The following is a 20,360-nucleotide window of genomic DNA, read 5'->3' on the forward strand; positions in this document are numbered from 1 at the left end:
TTTTATAATCGGTGCAGAAGTCTCTGGCCAGAGTGTGTACAAATTCAAAATTCAAGAATATTATTTATTGCTCTTCAATAAATTAAAGCCATGCATGCTTATATATTTTGAGGGTAAAATCCCAAGTGTATGCAGGGTGGGCCACCAGTAACGCCTCGGTGGCTAGAGACCAAACAGCAAATGTTATAGAAACCTGTTTAGGTGGGTATGTGATCCACTTCTTATTTGTGGAAGGGCGAAATGGGCGGTGACTATTAGACGCCTTCATTATAGCCATCTTTTTCTATCGCACGGATTTCTATGACTTACTTTATCGCTCCACGTAACGGCAGATGGACCATCGGTACTTTCCGACCCTGTATATGTATTATGTATGTATATGTAATTCATTTGTTATCCAAAATGTGGAACTCATATTTGTAGAACATAAAACGAAAAATATATGTCAAATGGACTAATAGCTAAAATATGGCACGACGATGCAAGGAAATATTCATCTATTATCCAAAATGTGAATTACGTATTTACAAAATAGAAAACTATAAAAGATAAATAATGGTAAATAAAACAAACAACACAAACAAACTGCAGTGTTTAAATGTATTATACTTTTGCTTATAAAAAATTATAAACAAGAACTATATAAACTTATATATATAAGCAGTTACAGTTAAAGAAATGTTTCAAATGAATACTGAATTCGACTGATAGCTAAAAGATGGCGCCACAGTACCATGAGCTTATTGAGGTAAGTTTAAATTCATTGAATTAAAAAATATATTTTAGTAGAATGATTTAATAACGTTACAATTTCTTATTTATAAAAGAAATATTTTCTATCGTTTTTGTTTACTGGGTATTTCGCCACCTGTGAAAAAAATAATTAAAACTTGTTACGACGTTTCTAAAATTTGATAATGCATAAGTTTGAAATTTCGAAACGTTAACTATTATAACTAAAGTGTGATATAGAGATGAGCGATTTTTATTTTGATTTTTTTTTCAGTACGAGATTTTTGGTTAGGCAAAAATATTTTATATGCAACTCTAAACAATGTATATGCAAGCAAGCTCACTTATTTGAGGAGTTTGCAGGTAGGTAGTTAACATTAATTTTTAATGTGCGATAGTGCATGACAGTCGTAAAGTTTGTGAAATACGTTGTTGCACTTTGATTAACTCGACGATTTTCTTGATATAAGGTAAATAATTGACGTTAGGGTTAGCTGCTGTATAATTTTAAAGTTATTTAGTAGGAGTTAACTCTTTGGCTGGAAACTACGGATTTATTAAATTAAATGTTGTACTTTACCAGGATTGGACTCAACAAGTTGGAGATATACACACTATACCTACAGGCTGTTACAAATTCGTTTCTAACTACAGGGATCTCGAAAACGGTAACAGATACAAACTAGCTTAAATGGGGGCAAAGTTGCATAATCAGGGGACCAACATTATGTCTCTAAAAAATCAAGGCTAACATGATTAGTTTTCAAAATATTTGAAAAAAAACAAAACTGGAAAACCCGTTTTGGTTCAATTCAAAAATGGTTGAAGGGAAAATGAAAAAAAAAAAAGGCCAACTTTTGGCCCCCAACCAAAGAAAAAATAAAATTTTAAAAGGAAAGGTTCCGAACCCCAAGAACAACAACAAACTAAATTTTTTTAAAAAACAACCCAAAAAATTTAATAAAATTTTTTGCAAACCCTCAAGGCCCCCAAATTTGGAACGCCCCAACCCCAACCAGATTCAGACGTTTTGCCTCGAAAAATTCACCTTCAATGTATTCGTTCCAATTTTATTTAATTTTTTAAAGATTTCTATGTTTATTTTTATCTACACTGTAAGTGTCGTTAGACCCTGTGAAATCCATCTAGTTATTTAAACTATTGCGCATTAAAATAAAAATATATTAGTTTTATTCCCGTGTCCATAGTTATTTCTAGGCTTCTCGAGTGCTCAAAATTCAAACAAATTCCTATCTATTTTTTTCAGAATATTCATACAAATACATCTGACATGCTCTTTCACAGTTGCGATTACAGGTATAATAAATTCCGATAATATTACGCTGATATTCATTTTCAACCTTTGCCAAAACGAAAATGTTTTTGAACATTTACTGAAATTTTTTAAAGAATTCAGTTGGCGTTTTTGTTGTTCATATGCATTTTTAAGAATTAATTTGTCGTAATAAAATTAAAATTGTAATAATGTTTTAATTTTGACGCAACAACTTATTGAGTGATGTATGACCAAGTGATGGTTAATAATACACAATGTGTTATTGTAAGGCGTGTTGGTAATAGTTTAAAAAACTAGATGGATTTCACAGGGTCTAACGACACCTACAGTGTACGATAATTCAATAAACAAAGAAATCTAAATAAAAAATTTAGATAAATTTGGAACGAATACACTGAAGATCAATTTTTCGAGACAAAACGTCTGAATCTGGTTCGGGCTGAAGCAATAAAGTATTGGGGTCATGAAGGCTTGCAAAAAATGTAATAAAATTTCTAGGGTCGTTTTTAAAAAAAATTAAGTTGTTGATGGTCCTGGAGAGACGAAACGTTACATACAAACATTGATTATGCCATTTGATAGATGATAAAACGTGGCCACGAGAAAGTGTTGTTCTTTTTCAATATCACCTCAAACAAAGCTGAAATTAAACAAAAACGGGTTCCCAAAATTTCGTTTTTTTTTTCAAATATTTCGAAAACTAATCATGTCATCCTTGATTTTTTAGACGCAAGCTACTTCGTACCTCTTACCGTTTCCGAGATCCCTGTAGTGAGAAGCGAATTTGTAACAGCCTGTATATAGCATTGCAATTAAATAAGTAATTATTGCAAAATCAACATTTGACTACCATATCTGTGCTATTAGTATAAATACAGATAAGGTTTTTCAAAAATGTAATGTATAGTATGTTAAGACACAGCAAAAAAGATATAGGTAGTCCCTTTTCAGTTAGAAGCTGGTACAATTCTGCTCTCTGTTAAATAAACCGCAAAAATCGTTTGTATTGTTTTTTTTTATTCGAATCAATGAAAGCGTATAAAGAACGAGGAAAATTTTCTAAAATAAGGTACCTACCTATTTATATGTATATTCGACGATAGTGAAATAAACTTAATTTGACAACTAAGATGAAAAATTACTGCAGTTGTTAAAAACTTTAATCGAGATTAAGAAATAGGGTTAGGCTGAAATTTATTTTATTTCAGAAAATCTTCTTGCTAATATTGTACGATCCAATCCACTTCAGTCCGGCAATTTTTCACTATTTGTGAAAAATAAAAATGCATCTAATTCTATCTGTCAGTTGATTATCAAAAAAATATGCCTACATATTCTGCTTATAATATGTACGTCCAACCCTTTTGAAATAACAATCGCCCCTTATTTTAATTTCTGAAATCGAGATCTCAAATTTTATTCGATTTTTTTCATTTGGGAAGTTCTCTTTATCAGCTTAGAAATGGTCTTGTAAAAAACAGAAAAATGACTACTTCAATTTTCATCAGCCGCCGTTATACTATATTTTTTTAATACGGTACTGTAAAATGAAGTGAAATAAATATTAGATTAGAAAAAGAACAAAATTTAAATGATCCCGTAACAGGGCAATTTCCAACTGGTGATTTGATCTAAATGAAATTATTAGTTCTGCGTTTCAGAAAAGTAGCATGGTTTCAAACAAAATTACATCAAATGAAAATTTATTTCCTACAAAGAGTCAAAGGCGTAAGTAATTTCATGGACAGCTATGCCGAAGACAATTTTTTCCACGTCCGTTGGATTCTTCGTTGCGCGGGGCTCTGGCCTCCTGCAACAAAAAATAAGGCAGTTCAAGCTTTGTACAGGGCTTACGCCGTTTTTATATTTTTGTTTGTTAACGTATACTTTACTGCTACCGAGTTGGTAAGTCTGCTGTACACTTACGGTAATGAGGACGATTTGATAAAAAATCTGAGCTTTGCCCTGACTCACGCAATGGGTACAGTGAAGGCTGTTTTCTTCTACGTGAAAGGGGATAAACTTATTGAATTGATGAAGGTTTTGGAGAGCCAGGAATTGAGGTTAGTAAATAATAAAAAAATGTTTGAATTGTATATCAGATAAATTATTAAATATTTTTCGGTAATAAAGTAGGGGTACATGTTAAAATACCATGGAGCTGCTTTTGTAACATAATATAAGGAAAATTAAGCAAATCAATTAAAATTATGCAAAGATTGCAGGATAAAATAGCAATTAAAATAGAAAAATGAGATGCAGAAGAACTTATGTTGGTTGTAAAGTTCAAACTGATGATGATTACACAGACAAAATAGCTATCGCCCTAAGCTATACAGCGTAGGAAAGTACCGATGGTCTATCAGAAGTTACGTGAGAGCGATAAAGTAAGCCATAGAAATCCATGCGATAGAGAAGGATGGCTATAATGAAGGCGTCTAATAGTCAACGCCCATTTCGCCGTTCCACAAATAAGAAGTGGATCTTATTTGTGGAAGGGCGAAACGGGCGGTGTCTATGAGACGCCTTCATTATAGCCATTCTTCTCTATCGCATGGATTTCTATGGCTTACTTTATCGCTCTCACGTAATTTCAGATAGACCATCAGTACCTTCCTACCCTGTATTGTCTGTGATGATTATAAGAAAGCCAAAAGTAATGGCATACTGTTTAATGTTGAAAAATAAAAAATGTTTTAGGTACGAACCTTGCGAGGAGCGTAACTTCTTCCCGGGCTTAATATCAAGAAAGACGAAGGCGGCGATGAAAAAATATACCCTGATATGTTTCGCGTTGCCCCACTTGACCCTATTCGCCTCGTATATTCCTCCGGCGGCAACGGCTATCTTGGTCATGTTCGAAGGGAATGGCACTAGACAATTGCCAGAGAGATTGCCCTACTACAGCTGGGTCCCTTTCGGGTTCGATACCGGACCTTCTTACCTCATCGCCCTTGGATACCAAGCCGGCCCTATGTTTTCGTACGGTTACAGGTGAATTATTTCTCGAAATAACATTGATTTCAATTTAAATATAAAACTTCAATTTACAAAATAAGTTCGATCTTGAAAAATAAACCAAAAAATTACTTAAAAATTTAAGAGGAAAGAAAAATGATTAATTACAATGTGGTTATCAGTCTAAATGGTGGTTCCAGGAAGTTAATTAAAAAAAAAAGATAACAGTTCCTTAAACTTTAATATCTGATCTATTAATTGACTGTTCAGAAAAGAAACTGTTTAGGAACTACTAGAATGTATTATCTATAGTGTTATAAGCACACTATTTTTATTTTTATAATTAACTGAGAAATCACCGTATTTAAGGACTCAATACCCATTTTTATATGAATAATATTCACTTCACTTTATTTAAAAATATTCTGAAATTATATTTCTTATTTTATTTAAAATGTATATATTTTTACAACCCACACCCATATTTCCCACCTTATATTTCCGCATAAAACAAATTACTTTCTTTTTAGCATTTCTGGGATGGACGCGTTGTGTTACGGTCTGATGCTGTGCATTGCCGGAAATCTGGCCATAATCCAGGGCGCTTTCTTAACAATCAGAGAGAGGTCCTTAAAAAGGATTAAAGGACCCGAGTGGGCCGCCGACGGGCTGTATAATTCCGCTTGTCTGAACGCCGCTATGAATGGCGAGATGAGGAGCATCTGCAGAAATCTGCAAACAGTCCTTAAGTAAGATTTACCATCCGATTTTAATTCTAACGTACGATTATTTCGGAACTCGCTTCGGACGTTCCATTTGGCGAGATAAAAATGCTCTGGAGGGTATTAGTGACGTCCTGGATTAGAACAAATAGAAATAAATTGTTTTTATGTTTGATAATTGAAAAATAAAATGGAATTTGTATTAGTAATGTTGTTTGTCACAAATTTATAGAATGTTGATGTGAAAGGGAAAGTTTATGTCAGCTTTAGTCAAAGGCGACTCTGATTGAACTTTAAATTTTTTTATTTAAATTTTTATTTCACTAGTGACTAAAAGAATTTAATCACTAGAGAATGAAATTTGATTTTAGTCACTGTAAAGCACCTATAAAATTGCACTGTTCGACACAAACTCTTATCTCACAGGTTCTTTAAAAATATTATGTGAATTATGTAAACAAATTGTCACTTTTGGCGCAATAGTAGATAAAATAATGTTTTTTCCTTAACTTGTAAACATAATTCTATTTTTCAGCTCATGCAAGGACTTAGAGCATCTTCAAAAGTACGTAATATTGGCACAAGTGTCTACAATCCAGATGATAATATGCTCCTGTCTTTATCTAGTGTCAACGGTAAGTATACACTTTGAAACAATGAGATTTGTTCTATCTTCTTTTTCTTTCTATACCACTATTTACCAAAATAGTTCAATAGGGGAGAGTAATTCAATTCGTTCTCTCTTCATTATAGTCAGTGTTCGGTGACGTTGTTAGATATATTTGAAATTGCTTATTTTAGCGAACCTAGTGAACTAGCAACGTATAAGTTTTCGCTCAATGCTTTTATTGTTTTGTAGGTTCCAATTAACAGCAAGCAATTTTATGCTGAAATTGTATACCTAGTAGCCATGGGAATACAACCATTCTTCTTATGTTTATTTGGGAACGAAGTGACGTTTCAGGTAGCTTTTGGTTTTGATAACATTGGATCTAGTTGCGCAAAATTTACTTTTCTTAATAATTATTGACACGTCATTCACTAATTTTAGGCGAAATATATGCCTGACTACTTATGGCAATGCGACTGGTTAGCGGCAGACAAGAAATTTAAGAAAAGTATGATAATAACAATGGCTAGATTAAGCAAACCTGTCTCTTTAACTGCTGGAAATTTTGCTTCGTTGACTTTGACAACGTTCGTTTCAGTGAGTAAAAAAATTTTCAGTTTATTGTTTTGATCAATTTCAAGACATTCTGTATATCAATGGCTTATCATTTTCTGCAGTAAAAAAAGCGTACAATTTCTATCAGATAGTCTTGAAGTCAAAATATTAAAATTGGACCAAATACGATTTGGTCCAAGGTTGTTTCATGCGAGTTACAAGTCGAGACAAAATATTCTTGTAACTGTGTATTTAAACTTATTCTCAGTACAACTCTTTTACCACATAAACACCATATCACAAGATAATCCTAGTTCAAAGTAAAAAATGTTACGCAACTGTCCAAAATTACTATTTTATATTTTGGTAGTTATTTTAATATCTATTTACAAAAAGATGACTATGTCTTATTTTTAAGTATATGTATTGCAAATTATCAATATTCTTATGGAGATCCACAAATACAACGTTTGCAAATTGACAATTTACTTCTGCCTAGTTTAGGGAATTTATCAGAAACGTTCCAGTTTCATGGACATTTCAGTTAAAACTAAAAAAAATTAAAAGAACGTATTTTGGCATTTCTATTATAACCCCTTGTCGAACCACAAAAAGTTATTCACAAGAAAATATTATGATGCCTTTAAGTACATAAAAAAGTTTTTCCACTATTAAGTGACGCAAAAGTCAATAAGTTCATGTATAAATTATTTTTTTTAAACAAGCTTTTAGTGACGTCATTTTATTTTCGTATTCTTGTCAGCAAACCCTTTCATTTGATACCCATATTATGGGGGTGCATAAAAAATAACTGGTCCGCCATCTTTGGGAGTCATATTGGATTTGGAATGACATCCAACTGTTGGATAATAGCAAAGATGAGAATTAAAATCATTCCTAGATGAACTGAAATGCCTTTTTATCCAATGCTGTGGTAACATTTTCAACACTGAAAACGTTTAAGGAATCGGTAGTGTTATCGGTAGATGTTAGAAAAATATGTAGAATCCATCAGTGTAATAAAAATTCTCTCGCGACTTCTGGGCGTAGAGTTGGTCCGATCGGAGACATGTTGGTGTTGTTGTGTAGGTTGGATCTTGCTGCGTCGATGAGAAGTAGTCAGGCATTCCATGATTATGGAAGGGGGAGAAAAATGGCAAACTTCTATATTTTGGCTTTTTTATAAGTCTCTGACTATGTCTAAGCGCGCTATAAATGAACCTAGAGTGAATACTAAGTTTTCTTAGGATATGGGGTGAATTTGTAACAACTTGGTAAAGTGTTATTCATATATTAATAATGGTGTACAGTTGGGGTGGCTATAGCTTTTTCAGCGGTTTTCAAGTATTTTGTAATTCTGGGGGTAGAAGCTGGAAATATATACAGGTGAATCTTAATAATAATTCCCATACCAAATTTGAAGATAATCGATTCACTGGTTTCGTAATTGCAGACAAAAGTAATTTTTTATTTAAATTCCATGTAATTCGCGAATGAAGCAACTTTGGACCAAGATTCATGCATATACTTGGCCGAAATATAATATAATATTTGCGTTAATATTATCTGGTAGCTTTGTGCTTCTTCACCTTAAATAACTCTGAATCCTTTTAGTACATTATTTTGTATTTACGGGAGGTCTTTCTGAAACACCCTGTATATTTTTTAATGGTACTTTGCGTGTGTAACTTTTTTTTCATCTTTGACTTTTTAACAAATTGGACAGCAAATTCCGTTTTCCCGAACTGTTTTACGTTAAAAAGGTACTCTTGTTTCAAATCGTTATCTTTAACGGTTTCTGAGAAAATCGCTCTTGAATTAATCCCACTTTGGTCAATTTCATAGTAATTTAAACAAAATTATCAAGGTATTCTTATGTCAAAGTATTGTCAACCCGATTGCCAATTTAATAGTTCTAAGCGAAAAAAATGGAAGAGTTTACGGGACAAGAGTTAGTTGATATGATATTTATTTATGGCTTTTGCGATGGTAATGCTGCAGCGGCAGAACGCGAGTACGGGAGAAGGTTTCCAAACCGAAGGCTGCCATCAAGGAGGACATTCCCTACGGTATTCCGCAACTTAGCTGCAACCGCCACTTTTCGAAAGGCACCGGGTCAAGGACGTCCCAGGATTAATAGGGAAGCGGAGGTCCTTGACGCTATTGAACAAGATCCTACGACTAGCATACGGAACATTTCAAGGCAAATAAATGTTCCTCGGCCAACGGTACTACATATCTTAAAGATTTCCTTAACAGAATTGATTAGATGTGCTACTAACATTTCAGGTTGGAAGAATATTAAAGCGACAAGGTCTACATGCCTATCACTATCGACGTGTACATGGCTTGATACCAGAAGATTTTGCGCCACGTATGCAATTTTGTCGCTGGATTTTGTCGCTGGACAACGAGCAAGCTTCCAAAATTTTGTGGTGTGACGAAGCTACTTTTACCCGAAATGGAAAATTAAATTTTCATAATTCTCATTATTGGGAAGAAGAGAACCCACATGTTGTTCGGAGAACAAACTTCCAGCAACGGTTTTCCATAAATTTATGGGCGGGAATAATTCACGACACTCTGATTGGACCTATTGAAATTCCACAACGTCTCAATTCAAATCTTTATTTAAACTTACTTCAAGAAAATCTTCCCCAAATTCTCGATGATCTGCCTCTAAATTTACGACGTAACATGTTTTTTCAACACGATGGAGCCCCGGCACATAGTGGTCGCAATGTTCTAAATTTCCTAAACGAAAATTTCGCTGGACGGTGGATAGGGAGGCACGGACCGGTAGCTTGGCCGCCGCGTTCTCCCGACCTAACCCCGCTGGACTTCTTTTTCTGGGGATATCTAAATCAAAAAGTTTACGCCACCGAAGTCGATACCCGTGAGGAATTGCTGCAGCGTATCAATGATGCAGCCAATGAAATTCGTCAAAACCGTTTTAGCATCTTAATAGCTTCGAGAAGTGTTACACGTAGGGCAAGACTTTGTATCAGAGAAGGTGGAGGGTTTTTTGAACAGTTTTTAAAATAGCTTGTTGTCTGTTATCAAAATTAAGTTTCCATCTTATGATCCCTTCGAAAAGTGACGGTTGCAGCTAAATTGCGGAATACAGTGAGGAATGTCCTCCTTGATGTCAGCCTTCTGTTTGGAAACCTTCTGCCGTACTCGCGTTCTGCCGCGCAGCATTACCATCGCAAAAGCCATAAACAAATCATCATATCATAATTGTTCTACATCAATAATGTGTATTACTGATTACGTATTAAATTATTATTATTATTTTTTGTTTAAATTACTATGAAATTGACCAAAGTGGGATTAATTCAAGAGCGATTTTCTCAGAAACCGTTAAAGATAACGATTTGAAACAAGAGTACCTTTTTAACGTAAAACAGTTCGGGAAAACGGAATTTGCTGTCCAATTTGTTAAAAAGTCAAAGATGAAAAAGTTACACACGCAAAGTACCAAGGGCCCCCCCGTACCCACCCCAATGGACCTTGTGGAAATAAATGGATTAGTCCATCAAATTGCTCATCAAAATTTAGCTGTGTATACCAAATTTCATTCATTTATCGCAACGCGATTGAGAGATATTGCAGAAAAATGATTTCCATTCCTCCCTCTTCAATGGGTCCCTGTGCCCTTAGGAAGCATTTCCGGACCCATGTTCATATGAACTTTTTTACTTGGTTTTTATCATAGAATCGGCCTGTTCAGGGTTGGCAGCTAATTATGAGACACCCTGTATATTCAATTGGTTTTATATTGGTTATGACCAACTAGCAAATAAAAAATGACTCCGTTGGACATTTTGAGTATATCACTCCAAACTACGAGCATCATACTCTCCAGACTGCCCTGTCTCTTTATTTCTGAATAAAACTTGTGACACTTGGGACAAAAACGTTTTGTTAATGAGTTGGGCCCTCAAAATGGGCTGGCGAGACGCCAACTTGCAGACGGCAAAAACTAGGGTTATAATATTGGGGTAAACGCAGCACAGTAAACATGAATATAAGTAGAGAACACTCTAACACCATGAGATGACTAATGATACACCAAAATACGCATGTACGTGCGTAGATAAGGGTTTTTAACTGGAAGTGAAACAAACAATGTGAAGGAAAGCATTTATCATTTACTTATCGCTCAGAATAATGTATATTCAACTCGGTACTTTAGCAATACTCTCTCTGGAATGGAAGAAATGTGGTGTATTGTGAGAATACCAAGTGTCGTAAGTTCGATATGCAATACAATACTGCAAAATAGATAGTAACGTTTTACTTCAGCATGAATTAAAAGTATGTTGAAATATGTTTATATTTCATCACATACTATACGAATAAAATATTAATCAATAACACTATTATACAGGGTAGCCCATCGAAAACGTACCGCAAGGCATTACAGGGTAGTAAAGAACTTTTCGGCAAAATCCAAAAACAGGTCAAATTTGTTTCTTTGGCTCAAAAAGCATACCAAAATCTTCAACCCCCTAAGTGGGGGTGCTATCCCCTAAATTTTTTGAAATAGGAATGAGGGTCAAGTGGGGGATCATTAGAAAGGCCTTTTAATTCTCTATACATCGATTGTTACTTTTTGAAAATCGATTAATTATTTTAAAAAATATGCAGCTTTGAAAATACGAACAATATTTTTGACGAGAAATGCGAAAATCGATTTAATTTTACTTCAAAANAAATTTTCATAATGAATACGTCCCTTCAGTGTTGACATTCCATTATGTTATACTTTGTTCAGTCGTATTGTCGCTATTACGGGTTATGAAAAAAAAATGTACGATGGAAATGAGAATATCGACTCAAATCAAACATTAGCAAACAAGAAACGTTTGGTAAAAGTAAAATCAGGCCTTTTACGCCGAAAGTCACGTTGAACAAACTTAGAGTAACAGTGATCTGCATAGAAACATAAAATATTTAATATCAGTGAGATTTAAAGCTAGGTCAGGGCAGAGAGATTGCTAGTTATAAAAGCCCATATGTTATTTTTATGGCAAGAGTCTGAGTTATTTAAGAGTGGGAGCATTATTCACATATTTAATCCGCTACGTTAAGAGAACGCGTGTTTGGATTATAAATGAAAAAAATTGAAGGAATATCGAAACATAAAAGTACTTTCGGCGTTAATTTTTGCTGTCCTTGTTTGTTTCTTTCACGCAAACTGAAAACTTTTTTAGGGTTTAATTTTAAGATGAAAATAGTGAATCAGATAAAGGGCAGAAGGACCTTCTATACACGATGTCCCACTTATATTTAAAAAAGTTAGAAAGTAGTGAGTTTCTCTTGAAGAAATAGTAGGAATGGTTCAAATTACGTTTTCCATATAAAGGGTGATAAAATTATTGTTTCGGAAAGTTTTTTTAATTATTTTTAAATCCGTTAGTGGTAAAAATGTCAGATTTTATACACGAATGAATATAAATTATGTTATAAGAAAAACGTGCATTTTATTCCCCAATCCTTTAGGGCTTGCAAAGCCATATTAAAGAAATTTTGATTTTTAACAATTTTTTCTTGAAATATAACCCTCAAACTTAACCGCGCTACTGCTATTAAGAATAAAATGGTTTACAAGTTATTCCTAAGATCTTGAGGCATTATTTGAACTACTCCCACTATTCTTTCCAAGATGAACTCATCCTCCAGGGACACTTGTATACAGGGCATCTGAAAGCAACTAATCATACCTTAATAGTAGCTTCCTTGGGTGAATCAAACGGAGTTAGATGAAATGTCAAAAAACGTTTTTTTTATTTTATTTTAGATGTTCTTACAAAAAAAATCACTTTTACTAGATCTAAAAATGCGACAAATTTTTTAAACATCGTTGCAATAACGTTAATTAAACGATTCAATCTACATACCTAATGATTTTCTTTCTTATATCAGATAGTAATGAATTATTTTGTACATTCCAGATTATGAAAGCTTCCTATTCGTTTTTCACTTTCCTGAAGAACACGGGCGAGTAACTCAAGAATGAAGGACAAGATAGCAGCTTTAATATCTCGGTTTTAGAAACACGCACCTGTATCTTTTAGTTGAAATCCACTTGTAAAAGGTAGAACCTGCCAGATTTGGTTCCAAGTAAAGCTAAAATGCTGTACTATTACCTTACGTCATTAAATAAAGTAATAACAGATTAATCGAATTATCCTTTGTGTCTAAGAAACTACATTCAGATAAGCCACCTATCAACGTAATGCTTTTATATAAAAGAGAATTTATAAGCACTGTGTGTATTTGTTTTATCGGCGATTGGCAAACTTTTCATGTTCCATTCTAGAACAATTTGCACGAAAGCTGGACAAATCCCTAGATGCCTAAATAAATTGAATTATCCTTAACTTTTTTATAGGAAAGCAGGAGAATATCGTACGATTTCTTAATAAAAATCCACTTTATAAAAGCTAGCAGTCGGTAAGATACAATCGGCGCCATCTAGTGAAAGATGATTTATTTACTTTTCTTTGAAAAAAAGGCCGATATGTAATTATTCTTCTGCTGCGATTGCATCAAATTTCCTAACGCACAAATTGTGTATCATATAACCTTCTCGATCTGTTCTGTCGTTGATGACTATCTTGATTATCAGTTAGCCACTAACACCCACAGAAGATTTCGTTTTTAACAACGTCTATTGGAATAACTATAGTGTGAAAATAATAACACGTTTTTCTCACTTGTACGCTTATGACACACACTGACACGCCTGAGCTGGAAACTGACACATGAAGGAATTTCAAGAAGTCAAATCATGCATGAGTAGTCTCTCTCTTTTTTTTTTTGTACGATAAGCAGGAATAGAAATGCGCGCTTGTTACAATAGTATTCCAAGTAGTGATGGGAGATTTCGAGTGAAAAATCGAGTGGTACTCGATTATTGAGATCACTCGAGATATCTCGAGATGTTTACTCCCACCACTCGAGTGATTATTACCCTACGGTTGCACCCCAAAATGTTAGTGCTTACAGCAATTAGTCACTGATTGCGTAACCATTTTTTTTAGAATAAAACGAAAAAGTGGTTAGGTTTTGAAGTGCGTGAGCTTTTTTTTTTTTAGCTACGCTTATAAGTAATATATGACTAATACAAACATATTTGTGCGCCGCTGGGATGAAAACGACCAATATCTCGTATCTCGAGTGATCACTCGATTATTAGAAGTACTCGATTACCGATAACTCGATTATCAAAATTGGTCGATTCCAAGTGCATTCAGGCCGAACATATTGGAACACTGTGCGAAACGAACAGCACATTACATTTATGTTATCACAGTAGCAGTAGTAATATCTTCATTAGTTTAGAAAATATTTTCCTTTTTATTTAAAAATTGTAAACGCCAAACAGAATGTTTCAAATTTTCATAATGAATACGTCCCTTCAGTGTTGACATTCCATTATGTTATACTTTGTTCAGTCGTATTGTCGCTATTACGGGTTATGAAAAAAAAATGTACGATGGAAATGAGAATATCGACTCAAATCAAACATTAGCAAACAAGAAACGTTTGGTAAAAGTAAAATCAGGCCTTTTACGCCGAAAGTCACGTTGAACAAACTTAGAGTAACAGTGATCTGCATAGAAACATAAAATATTTAATATCAGTGAGATTTAAAGCTAGGTAAGGGCAGAGAGATTGCTAGTTATAAAAGCCCATATGTTATTTTTATGGCAAGAGTCTGAGTTATTTAAGAGTGGGAGCATTATTCACATATTTAATCCGCTACGTTAAGAGAACGCGTGTTTGGATTATAAATGAAAAAAATTGAAGGAATATCGAAACATAAAAGTACTTTCGGCGTTAATTTTTGCTGTCCTTGTTTGTTTCTTTCACGCAAACTGAAAACTTTTTTAGGGTTTAATTTTAAGATGAAAATAGTGAATCAGATAAAGGGCAGAAGGACCTTCTATACACGATGTCCCACTTATATTTAAAAAAGTTAGAAAGTAGTGAGTTTCTCTTGAAGAAGTAGTAGGAATGGTTCAAATTACGTTTTCCATATAAAGGGTGATAAAATTATTGTTTCGGAAAGTTTTTTTAATTATTTTTAAATCTGTTAGTGGTAAAAATGTCAGATTTTGTACACGAATGAATATAAATTATGTTATAAGAAAAACGTGCATTTTATTCCCCAATCCTTTAGGGCTTGCAAAGCCACATTAAAGAAATTTTGATTTTTAACAATTTTTTCTTGAAATATAACCCTCAAACTTAACCGCGCTACTGCTATTAAGAATAAAATGGTTTACAAGTTATTCCTAATATCTTGAGGCATTATTTGAACTACTCCCACTATTCTTTCCAAGATGAACTCATCCTCCAGGGACACTTGTATACAGGGCATCTGAAAGCAACTAATCATACCTTAATAGTAGCTTCCTTGGGTGAATCAAACGGAGTTAGATGAAATGTCAAAAAACGTTTTTTTTTATTTTATTTTAGATGTTCTTACAAAAAAAATCACTTTTACTAGATCTAAAAATGCGACAAATTTTTTAAACATCGTTGCAATAACGTTAATTAAACGATTCAATCTACATACCTAATGATTTTCTTTCTTATATCAGATAGTAATGAATTATTTTGTACATTCCAGATTATGAAAGCTTCCTATTCGTTTTTCACTTTCCTGAAGAACACGGGCGAGTAACTCAAGAATGAAGGACAAGATAGCAGCTTTAATATCTCGGTTTTAGAAACACGCACCTGTATCTTTTAGTTGAAATCCACTTGTAAAAGGTAGAACCTGCCAGATTTGGTTCCAAGTAAAGCTAAAATGCTGTACTATTACCTTACGTCATTAAATAAAGTAATAACAGATTAATCGAATTATCCTTTGTGTCTAAGAAACTACATTCAGATAAGCCACCTATCAACGTAATGCTTTTATATAAAAGAGAATTTATAAGCACTGTGTGTATTTGTTTTATCGGCGATTGGCAAACTTTTCATGTTCCAGTCTAGAACAATTTGCACGAAAGCTGGACAAATCCCTAGATGCCTAAATAAATTGAATTATCCTTAACTTTTTTATAGGAAAGCAGGAGAATATCGTACGATTTCTTAATAAAAATCCACTTTATAAAAGCTAGCAGTCGGTAAGATACAATCGGCGCCATCTAGTGAAAGATGATTTATTTACTTTTCTTTGAAAAAAAGGTGAAAAATTATTTTTTAGTCTGTTTAGCAATGGGTAGGAGAATTGGCTACGCGTCGACGGAGTCACCTTTCCCTGTTGATTTTTATGGCCCGTTAAAACGTCATACAACATCAATTTTCGTGTACAAGGGGACGGGTATAATTAAGTTGTAATGCAGTGTCAAAAAAGGAACTCGGCGGAAAAAAATTCAATAGAGGATGGTCGGATGGCGTCCTTCAATGCTAAAAACGGAAGAAAGGAAATTATTTTTGGAGCGGCGGGAGATGTAATTATTGCTCTTCCAATTAAGATTTTTTTCCAGGAGTTTTTACGGTTGTTGGGTTTCTGACATTTTAATGTTTGTATAAAGTACGTCCTAAAGTTTCTAAGATACCGGGCACTAGTTATACGTGTATACAAAATATTCTGTAATCATTTTTAGATAAAGCAATTTCACTTTAGATTACGGTTATTTCTTATATCGCAACTTACATGTCAAATGGCAAATTAAAAATAAATAATTTATAAAAAAAATAGTATCGTCGGTTTATGATACATGCTCGGATTCACTGTTTTGCCTACTCTCGCTCGTCTATACGGTTCGCGCTGCAACTTTTCAAATTCGTGAGGAATTAGCATTTTCCTGTACTTATTACACGTGGTGTTCTACAAGCTCTATGACTTTGACAGATGATAGCTGGGTTAATTTTAAACATTCTTTCTTACATGAACATAGGTCCAATCTGTTTTTGTTTAGAAGTTACAAGGATTTAAAAAATTTAATTTCATATTTCAATCAAAGTAGCCTGATAAATAAAAATAATGGTTTCTATAACAAGAATTATTATTTGTGTGTGGATCATTTCCTATCTGGTTAGCTGCATTCTGAATTATTTCAAGTAACTGCTGATTGATAGCGATTTCAACATGGTAGACAAGCTGCTTCATATGTCCCCATAAATAAAAGGTCAAAGGATTTAGATCTGGGGAACGCGGTGGCCCTGTTATTGGACCTTGTTGACCTATCTAGTTACTCGGGAAATGATCATTTAACCATGCAGTTACTTATCTCCCTCTGTGGTGGTGCACCATCCTGCTGATACCACAATATTAATTCTGTAACCTGAGGGATTATTTCTTCATTTATCTATCTACCGTTATGACCAGTATCATGACCATATTTACTTGCAAAGAGTTTACTATTAACGTCTCGAAAGAGAATTTATAATTAATTCTACACTTTAATTGATGCGTGGGGACTTAGAAATGTTGTAAATTCAGAGAATGAATTACACGCGATAACGCAATCAAACGCGAATTCATGGCAAAATTTGGAAAGACTTTATTCATTATTAAATTAACTCGAGACTATAAAATGAAGAAAATTTCCAGTGTGTAATCCAAGGAGAAACTGTATTTTTGGGAGATCTCTCCCGAATTCGACACCTCGCTTCGACACAGAAGTTTCGGCTCTTATCTAATTGGCGGGATCCCTGAATATCGGGGGTTGGAATGGCTTAACTATATCATGCTTATAATTACCTAATTGACTAAATTTACAACTGTATGGATAATTTTCAGACTAAACTGAAATTACAAGTAACCCTACACCTTCCTCTTGTGACTCCGTATAGTAACACGGGACGGATTAGTCAATCTCATTTAATCTATTCTTATAACTTGGAAAATCCGCCTAAAAACCAGCTGTTTGATCTGTTATTATTATTTTCCTCACAGCATTCTAACAACTTATTTAAATATCTTGAAATTCCTACGCTTTTTCGAATGTATTTCGCACGTTATTAAAAATATCGATTTTTCTCTTCACCATGGACTGAACCGACGCAGTTAGTCGATACCAGATGCCCAACACATGGCCCCGACGATCTAAGCCAACTTGTTCAAAATCATTGCTAAATTTCTTGAGGCCTTCTCTGAAGGACTGCGATGGTCGAGTTTTTCAAATTTATTACTCCCGATGACAAGAGGCAAACGTCTTTATGGCGACGCTAAACCTACTTGAAGGCCCTTAACTTTTCAATAATTATTGTTGACTGAGTTCACCCATCCGTTCCGAGAAATAACAAATATTCTATCACGAGTCCAGGCTTTTGTTACAATTCCTACATCATCAATGAAATCAAAAAGGTTGTTTTCTAAGAAAGTTCTATACAGATTTGCATTCAAACGATCATTTAAAACATGTACAGGTAGTAATTTATTGTTGAAAATGCTACCCCAAACGTTGACACTGAAATGTTGCTGAAGATAGATATGTTCATTATAATTATTTTTTATGCCCTCACTAGTAAACCACGCTTCATCAGACCACATGACAAGCGAAATGATTCTATCATTTTGTGTATATTGCTGAAGTAACCAGCGAGAAAATTCTAATCGCTGAGAAACATCTCCAGTATGCAACGCTTGTACATTTTGGCGATGAAACGGATGTAACATTTCTCTGTTATAAACGAAGATTAAGTACTTGCTATACGTTGAACACTAATTGAAGAGTTGTCAATGACAGCATCTATTATATCTTCTTCATTTTGTACATTCATTTCAGTAGGGCTAATGGTCTTTTTTGCAGCGGGGTTACCTTCTTCTCGAAGTCTATGAAATTATGCACTTTAGGCTGTGTGGGCAGATTGATGTCTATTTGGGTATCTTCGTCGGTATTCTCGGGCTCCCATTGGAATACCCATATACAAAGACAATATCTGCATACTCTTCAGTTGTAAATAATTTCATTTTTTATTTAGCACTTTGACGATAAGTGTCAAATGATTAAAAATTACACAAACAATAATTATTGGAAGCTTCCACCAATTCTATTTATCAGGCTACTTTGAAATATGAAATTATACTTTTTAAAGTGCTTGTAACTTCTAAACAAAAACTAATCTGAAATATGTTCACATAAGAAGAAATGTTTAAAAGTAACCCAGCTATCATCTGTCAAAGTTTGTCGCAGAGCCTGTAGAACATCCTGTATAATATACAGTTATTACAAAAGTCAATTTTTTACATTGCAAGTTATTTAAAAAAACTGTCACTTTGGACAGGATCGTAGATAGAATAGGATAATATTACCTGTCCCTATTTCTGCGGCGACAACTGTACATAATTTAACCTCATTTTTCCCCGTAGTTCTGTCTGGAAAATTGAATGATAAAGTATAGAGGAGTGGATAAATTCTCACTGATTCACCCTAAACCCTATTTGTACGGTTTTTATCGGGAGAGTACTGGCTGTGTGCAAGAAGCGATGTAAAAACATTTAATATCTTGTCGGAGAGATCGAACGCTCGATCCACCCGTTCGGCTTTATTTCATCTAAAAATGAAGCACCGCCGCAATGCAGCATTCATACGGTTCTGATCTGATCTAATAATTTGAGCCTAAACTTGAGGGGCTTCCTTAATTTTCGACATATATATTCCGAGAGGAAACCGTGAAAAAGCAATTCGCCCACCTTTTAAATTAGATCAATAAAATATATTAAATCCCCGATACGGAGCTCTCGAACTAGCGATTACGCTTTGCAAGGGGTTTAAAATAGTTGAAAGTAATAGTAATAAAGATAGTGCTTGGGGAAAAATAAAACAAAGGGGTAATGCAAGGGTTGCGCGTCGCAGCGCGCGGCAGTTTCTCTCTTGTCCTGAAGTAAAATACGATTCCCGGAATACGAATCGTTTTTGAATTCAGCACAGTTTCTCCCCTTCAAGTAAATACAAGGGTATTCGTGAAATACAGTGATTTTTTTCTTTGATATCTCTTTCGTCACTCTTGTCAATCTATAACACAGCCCCACAAAAAAAAAGTGTTCGGACTTGTGGGTCGGACATATGTATTCCCAAGTATTTTTTGACGCTGAATCCGATCCCGAGCTCAGAAATGGCCCTCCACGTCTGGAATTGGCCCCAGGGGCCAAAAATGGCCTCTATAGGGCCTGAAAGATGGATTCCGGGATGAGGCGAGGTCGAAGGTGCATTCTAAAGCCAAAGCCGGATTTGTGGTCGAAAAGTTTATGGCCAACTGAAATTTCCCGTTTGGGACCGGGAAAATGACCCCTTAGGGGCCTGAAAATCGTGTTTCGGACGTCGCAATCGCAACAGTGGTATTTTTATGTACTTTTAAATTCTGGAACTCTGACTGTGCTTGAAAAGTTTATGGCCAACTGGAATCTCCCGTTTGGGACCGGGAAAATGACCCCTTAGGGGCCGGAAAATCGTGTTTCGGACGTCGCAATCGCAACAGTGGTATTTTTATGTACTTTTAAATTCTGGAACTC

At 34.4% G+C, this 20,360-nt stretch overlaps 1 protein-coding gene across 1 annotated transcript; it reads left to right on the top strand.

Annotated features, from left to right (window-relative positions):
- Nucleotides 1-1,134: 1,134 nt before the first annotated feature.
- Nucleotides 1,135-12,983, top strand: LOC108903255 (odorant receptor 94a-like). The gene is made up of 7 exons (XM_018705357.1): nucleotides 1,135-1,202; nucleotides 4,730-5,023; nucleotides 5,518-5,736; nucleotides 6,245-6,344; nucleotides 6,569-6,673; nucleotides 6,761-6,916; nucleotides 12,835-12,983. Exons 2-7 carry the CDS (start codon nucleotides 4,794-4,796, stop codon nucleotides 12,886-12,888), a joined length of 864 nt encoding a protein of 287 aa, XP_018560873.1. The 5' UTR covers nucleotides 1,135-1,202; nucleotides 4,730-4,793; the 3' UTR covers nucleotides 12,889-12,983.
- Nucleotides 12,984-20,360: the final 7,377 nt, after the last annotated feature.

Source organism: Anoplophora glabripennis, unplaced genomic scaffold, assembly GCF_000390285.2.
Source record: "Anoplophora glabripennis isolate ALB-LARVAE unplaced genomic scaffold, Agla_2.0 scaffold40, whole genome shotgun sequence".
NCBI classification, from domain to species: Eukaryota; Metazoa; Arthropoda; class Insecta; order Coleoptera; family Cerambycidae; genus Anoplophora; species Anoplophora glabripennis.

Coding starts and splice junctions, on each gene's coding strand:
- LOC108903255 (XM_018705357.1), top strand. CDS start 4,794: ATGAAAAAATATACCCTGATATGTTTCGCGTTGCCCCACTTGACCCTA. Junction 5,024..5,517: donor ATGTTTTCGTACGGTTACAG/GTGAATTATTTC, acceptor CTTTCTTTTTAG/CATTTCTGGGATGGACGCGT. Junction 5,737..6,244: donor AATCTGCAAACAGTCCTTAA/GTAAGATTTACC, acceptor TCTATTTTTCAG/CTCATGCAAGGACTTAGAGC.